Genomic DNA, 6,892 nt, shown 5'->3' with positions numbered 1-6,892 from the left:
AAGTGTGAGAAATCACCCTTTAAAATAGTGAGACTTGTATCCAGTCGGTCGCTTCGCTTTAGAAACATAGAAAATTTGATGCAGGAGTAGGCCATTCGGCCCTTCGAGCCAGCACCGCCATTCAATATGATCATGGCTGATCATCTAAAAAGTTCCTGCTTTTTCCCCGTATGCCTTGATTTATTTAGCCCTAAGAGCTGAATCTAACTCTAGAAATCCTTGATTGGTAGATAAAATAATAAGTGGTTGTTTGATAGGCCCAGGGGGAGATGGGCGGGAGCCAGCGGGAAGCGCTCTGGGGCGCGACTGGTCCGCATGGAATGGCTGTAAGTTTGTGTGTCATTTCTCATCGAGGCCGGACTTGTGAATGGGTGAAATGTTCATCCCGCGGCTGCCGATTGGGAAAGAAAAACTTCTAGAGGCGGGCTTTCAGTGAAACGCGCTCTCGGGTTGGCTTAAAGGGCACAGATTTGTTAGATTGACAAGACTGGGGCTTGAGATTTACCTTAGCTACATTGTGTTTTCAAAAAAAAGTAACAATCTGATAGCGGAGCCGCAAGTGCAGCGCAGCGCACGGCACTGAGGGGGAAGGAGCTGTATCCCGGGAAAATCAGCAACCGGCGTCCAAGGAGCGGTGCGTTGGACTGAGGAAAAGCAGGCGAAAGCGTGGAAAAAGAAAGTGAAATAGAACAAAACGAAGAAAATAGGTAAATTCACACCGCGTTTCGGGTAAGAGCAATGGGGAGTTTACCTGGACTCCGATGTCTGCATTTATAAAGGAGAGACGATACGTTGGGAGAAGGAATCGGCTGCGCGGCCGGCACCAAGGACCCTCACACCCACCTCGAGAGAAGATTAAATAAGTAAAAATGGAACATCTCTGAAAGTTTACACCTGACCTAGCTCCTTGTGTTGAGCCGGCGCTTCCACTTCAGTTACCAGGAGAGCTACCCGGAGGCTGCAGAATAGTGGCAGCTCCAGCCACTCCGATCGGGGAGCATGTTGCAATTAATTTAATGTTACCAGCAAGAAGCGAGAAGCGAGAACCGGAGAAATTAACGAGTTAACCACGAGGAGATGATCAAATATTAAGCTTTCCTTTCGTTTAGTTTTTCAAGATTTCCCCTGTTTGTTTATCAGAGCGGCGGCTTCGGATGTCGTGGACATTTCACCTGAATTCGCTTCTTCCCATATCCAGCCAGTTATGATTGAGAGTGGTCAGGTGTGGCTGTGTTTAACCTTGCCGGGAGACGAGGAATTGGGGCTGTAAAATTCCGGGGGCAGAGAGTTCGAGGCAACGACCAGAAGGCGGTTGGACCCTTGTTTACACTGGATGTTATGGCTCCTCGCTTGCAAGGGCTGTCAGTCCTGGTTCGCGTCTGTTTTTGTCTTGCGGGGCTGGTGGGAGTCGCTCTCTGCGCTTCCAAAGCAATGGTTTGCCAGGAGATTACGGTGCCCATGTGCAAAGGCATAGGCTACAATCACACCTACATGCCCAACCAGTTCAACCACGATAACCAAGACGAAGCGGGACTAGAGGTGCATCAGTTCTGGCCTCTCGTCGAGATCCAATGCTCCCCAGACCTCCGCTTCTTTCTCTGCAGTGTCTACACCCCCATCTGCTTAGCGGACTACATGAAACCTCTGCCACCCTGCAGATCCGTCTGCGAAAGGGCCAAGTCCGGCTGCTCCCCCCTGATGAGACAATATGGCTTTGCTTGGCCCGAAAGGATGAACTGCGATAAGCTCCCGGTGCTCGGAGATCAAGATCACTTGTGCATGGATTACAACAGGACCGAGGTGACCACTGCGTCGCCTCCCTTCTTCAAGCCCACCCTGGCCCCTAAGGGTGCCGGCGGCAACAAGAACTCTCCACCCTCTAGGGCACATCCAGGTAACCAGCCTGCACCGCCGGGGGACTGCCCTGCCATATGTAGCTGCAAAGACCCTCTGATCCCCATCTCTAAGGAGAGTCACCCGCTCTACAACAAGATCAGGACCGGCCGCTTGCTGAATTGTGCCTTCCCCTGTTACGAGCCCTACTTTAACCAGGACGAGAGAACTTTCGCAACCTTATGGATAGGCCTGTGGTCTATCCTGTGCTTCATTTCCACTTTCACAACCGTCTCCACCTTCTTGATTGACATGGAGAGGTTCAAGTACCCCGAGCGGCCGATCATCTTCCTATCGGCTTGTTACCTCTTCGTGTCCCTGGGTTACATCGTGCGGCTGGTAGCTGGCCACGGGAACGTGGCTTGTAACAAGGACTACAACCACATCCACTACGAGACCACGGGCCCCGCCCTCTGCACAGTGGTCTTCCTGCTCATCTACTTCTTCGGGATGGCCAGCTCCATCTGGTGGGTCATCTTATCTTTCACCTGGTTCCTGGCGGCGGGCATGAAATGGGGGAACGAGGCCATCGCGGGCTATTCCCAGTACTTCCACATGGCGGCTTGGCTCATCCCCAGCGTGAAGTCCATCGCCGTGCTAGCCCTGAGCTCCGTGGACGGCGACCCTGTGGCCGGCATCTGCTACGTGGGCAACCAGAACTTGGACAACCTCCGGGGGTTCGTGCTGGCCCCTTTGGTGGTCTACCTGTTCACCGGGACAACCTTTCTCCTGGCCGGATTTGTCTCTCTCTTCAGGATACGGAGCGTCATCAAACAAGGGGGCACCAAGACGGACAAACTGGAGAAACTGATGATTAGAATTGGGATTTTCACCGTGCTGTACACCGTGCCCGCCACCATTGTCGTGGCTTGCTTCATCTACGAGCAGCACTCCCGGGAGAGCTGGAAGGCGGCGCTGAGTTGTCCCTGCCCCGGGGCTGGAGATGACCCCAGGCCGGAGTACGCCGTCTTCATGCTGAAATACTTCATGTGCCTGGTGGTGGGCATCACCTCTGGCGTGTGGATTTGGTCCGGGAAGACGTTCGAATCGTGGCGACGGTTCACCAGCAGATTTTGCCGGGGCAGGAAGCTGACCGGGACGTCCATGTACAGTCAGGCCAGCACCGCATTGACAACCAGGGCTGGAGCAATCGGCACGGCCACCTACCACAAGCAACTCGCCCTCTCGCACGCCTGATGCTTGGGTGCTGGTCAGAGAGCCACACGTGCTTATATATATTGTAAATAAATAACGTATATTATATATAGACCGAGGTACACCCAGCCGAGGTCATGGTTTATCTGGTGAGTCGATTGCACTGTGACTTGTATTTGATGAGTTTCTGAATTGCCCGCAGGCTCCCAGTCGCGGATAACTACTTATTAAAAACTCCCGGCAGAGAGGCTGCAAAACAGCGGTGCTAGAAAGCGAGGCGAACTCTCCAGTTTGCGTTTGCGACCTGCCCGAGTTTCATCCGCACTGAGCTAGAGTTGCGCCCTGTTCTCTCCAGGGGAGTTGGTCTAAAGAGACCCCCAGCCGCCCCCTTCCATTGCCTTGTGGCTGTCAACACACCAGGACTGTGATGTGAAGCCCATGGCGCTGAGTCTCAGTCCCAGCCATGTCGTGCCGTGTCTTTTGGGTGATGTTTAACCAGAATGAACTCAACAATAATCCAGGTCTCCAGGCCGTCCCCACCTTAATTAAGTTCTTGTTTGGTCCTAATGCCGGCGGAAAACGTTATGAGGCGAGAGCCCCTCCCACTGTCACCTGACCTGGAGACTCTGTTATAGAGCGATTCAGTGTGGAAACAGGCCCTTCGGCCCAACCTGCCCACACCGGCCAACATGTTCCAGCTACACTAGTCCCACCTGCCCGCGTTTGATCCAGATCCCTCCAAACCTGTCCTCTCCATGTACCACGTACCTGTTGAGAAACGTAAACAGGGATTTGGCCGGACTGACCTGAGCGCCCATTCCAGAGGCCAGTGCCTCAAAGACCATTCATCATCTGGCTCACAGCAAGGTGAAGGGTTCCATTACATTACATTCGTAATAGTCCCGTGTCTTGCGGGGAAGGGACGTGACAAATAAACCAGAGGTGATCATAAAGTTCATTTTAAAGCAGCCAGCTTCTAGTGTTAATAGAGCAAACCCCGACCCCTTAAACCCAACCAGCCCGGTATTAATGTTAATCACTTCTTAGACAGAGGATCCCTAAATTTAAGAGTAAATTGGAGTAAGAATGAAAAAATAATCAGGCTACAGGTGAACTGGCAGCAAAATAATCCAGACATAGAAACATAGAAAATAGACGCAAGGGCAGGAAGGAGTCTTGTTGCTGCAGCTGGTTTAATCGGGAAGGTTTTTGCTTTGTAAATGTGACCACATTATCTAATGAAAGGGAGAGCAAAGAAAACACACAAGTAGTGATCAAATGCAGAGCATGTCGTGACAACTGTGTCTCCTGTTAGGCTGCTGCTGGGCTCTATAGTGTCCAGGATTGTCTGTAATCTTTTGTGGAGTGTTAAAGCTAAATTATGTTGACTGGGTAGCTGGAATCTATTGTTCCTGCGATCTGCTTCGCTTGCTTGTGGTTTGGACAAGGTCTGCTTGCTCAGGCACATTATATATTTGCACCTTCCCCTGCATTTGGACCTTTTCTATTGGGGAACCCCATTCAAATTCTGATTCAATTTACTCAATTTGTTATTCACTTTTATTTTTGGCAGTACGATAATTCACTGCTAATTGGTTTCTTGCAGTTGTAAGTATCATTCCACAGCGGGATACCTTGTTGAATTTTCTATTTAGCTATTGATTCTGATTTTAACTTAGAGATACAGCCCGGAAACAGCCCCTTCAGCCCACTCAGTTTCTGCTGACCATCAAACACCCATTTACACAAAACTGACAGAAATCTCATTTTTAATTCTCCGCATATTCCCATCAATTCCCCAATCTCTCACCAACACACTTGAAGGAAACCAGAGTGCCCAGGGTATCGCACACAGTCACAGGGAGAATGTGCAAACTCCACAGACAGTACCAGAGGTGGGGATTGAACCTGGGACTACTAGCAGTGTCACGGATTTAAGGAGAATGTTTGTAAGGAACAGAAAGTTGATCTATATCGGGACTTGATCTATATCGGTGCTGGAGGCTTGTACACACAAACGCTGCAAACCGTGCTGGCTGTACAAACATGTTGGGCATCACAGTGGTGCCAGCATTTATCCTGGAAGAGATGTGGACCCAGGCAAAGAGCTCCTTCAAACCACTTTACTGTGAAAGCATGACACTAATCCAGTCCTCATACATACAATTGCTTAGAAATTTATAACCCTTCTTTTTTCAGCTGTTTGATTGAGAATAGGAGGTTTGTTTGGCATGAAATTTAATTCAAACTGTTTTCAGGTTATTTGGGATCTGGAGATTCAAGTCACATTGCAATTTGTTTTTGCAGGGCACAGGGGCTAACATGTGATCCCTTTGGACCATTTTACGGGAATGTGGTCCATATTGTCCTGGGAGGGTGATCAGTCAGAGGAAGAATGGGTGTGTAGCTTCCTCTTTAGGCTGAATATCCTGCAGGTTCCAATCTCTTTTGGCTCCTCGCACTTATTACAAGTTAAAGGTGTAGTCATGGGCATCGCATGGACTCCGACTATACCTGCCTTTATGTTGGTTACTTTGAACAGCCCATTTTCCACTGGCACCAACTCTTTCTCCACTATATCGATGATTGTATCGGGCTGCCTCCTGCACCTGTGCAGAACTCGTTGATTTCATTAACTTTACCAGTAACTTCCACCCTGCCCTCAAATTCATGGACTATCTCAAGGTTCAAGGTTTCAAGGTCAGTTTATTGTCACATGTACCAATTAAGGTACAATGAAATTCGAATTCCCATACAGCCATACTAAAAAAGCAACAAGACACACAACTACATAAAAGTTAACATAAACATCCACCACAGCGGATTCCCCACGTTCCTCACTATGATGGAAGGCAATAAAGTCCAAACTTCTTCCTCTTTTATTCTCCCGCGGTCGGGACAGTCGAACCATCCGCAGTCGGGGCGATCGAAGCCCCCGCAGCCGGCGGTCGAAGCCCCCGTGTCGGGGTGACCGAAGCTCCTGGATCAGGGTGATTGAAGCTCCCACGTCGGAGTGGTCGAAGCTCATGCGGCTTGGAGTTCCCAAAGTCAGTCTCTAACCAGAGACCGTGAGCTCCGTGGTGTTAAAGTCCGCAGGCTCTCGCGGTTGGAGCCGCAAAGTCGATCCCCGACATGGATCGCGATCTCCATGATGTTAAGTCTCGCAGGCTCCTGCAGTGCAGCTCATGAAGTCGGTCTCCAGCAAAGGCCGCCAACTCCTCGATGTTAGGCCAGTGCGGACGGAGATATGATACGGAAAAAAAGTGCATCTCTGTCGAGGTAAGAGATTAGAAAAAGTTTCCCCCCACCCCCACATAAAACAAGGTAAAGAACACTAAAATCATACATTTAACACATACAAACAAACAACAAAGAAGGAAGGGACAGGCAGATTGTTGGCGAGGCAGCCATAGCTGGCGCCACCCGGTGGTCTGATATGTCTCTGCTTTCTTTATCTCTGTCTCCATCATAAGGGATAGACTATCAACTGACGTCTACTACAAACCTACTAACTCCTAAAGTTATCTGAACCAAACCTCCTCTCACCCCGCCTCTTGCAAAGACACTATCCCCTACTCTCAATTTCCACATCTATGTCCCATATGCTCCTAAAATGAGGCTTTCCATTCTAGGACATCTGAGAGGTCCTCTTTCTTTAGTAAACGTGGTATCCCCCCCGCTGCCATAGTGGGACTCCTCGCCGTGAGTCCTCTGTGTCCTGTTCTGTTCTCGCTTCCCCTCCCCCCAGATTGAACAATGATAGAGTTCCCCAGATCCTCACCCTTCACCCCACCAGCATCGGCTTCCAGCACATCATTCTCCAACATCACTGTCACCTCCAACG

At 50.0% G+C, this 6,892-nt stretch overlaps 1 protein-coding gene across 1 annotated transcript; it reads left to right on the top strand.

The window, feature by feature from the left end:
- Positions 1-363: 363 nt before the first annotated feature.
- On the top strand, positions 364-5,703 carry fzd5 (frizzled class receptor 5). Its single transcript, XM_033024365.1, has one exon. The coding sequence runs from the start codon at positions 1,339-1,341 to the stop codon at positions 3,088-3,090; it is 1,752 nt and encodes a 583-aa protein (XP_032880256.1). The 5' UTR covers positions 364-1,338; the 3' UTR covers positions 3,091-5,703.
- Positions 5,704-6,892: the final 1,189 nt, after the last annotated feature.

Source organism: Amblyraja radiata, chromosome 7, assembly GCF_010909765.2.
Source record: "Amblyraja radiata isolate CabotCenter1 chromosome 7, sAmbRad1.1.pri, whole genome shotgun sequence".
Classification (NCBI taxonomy): Eukaryota; Metazoa; Chordata; class Chondrichthyes; order Rajiformes; family Rajidae; genus Amblyraja; species Amblyraja radiata.
This window is presented reverse-complemented; position numbering and strand designations above follow the sequence as displayed.

Coding starts and splice junctions, on each gene's coding strand:
- fzd5 (XM_033024365.1), top strand. CDS start 1,339: ATGGCTCCTCGCTTGCAAGGGCTGTCAGTCCTGGTTCGCGTCTGTTTT.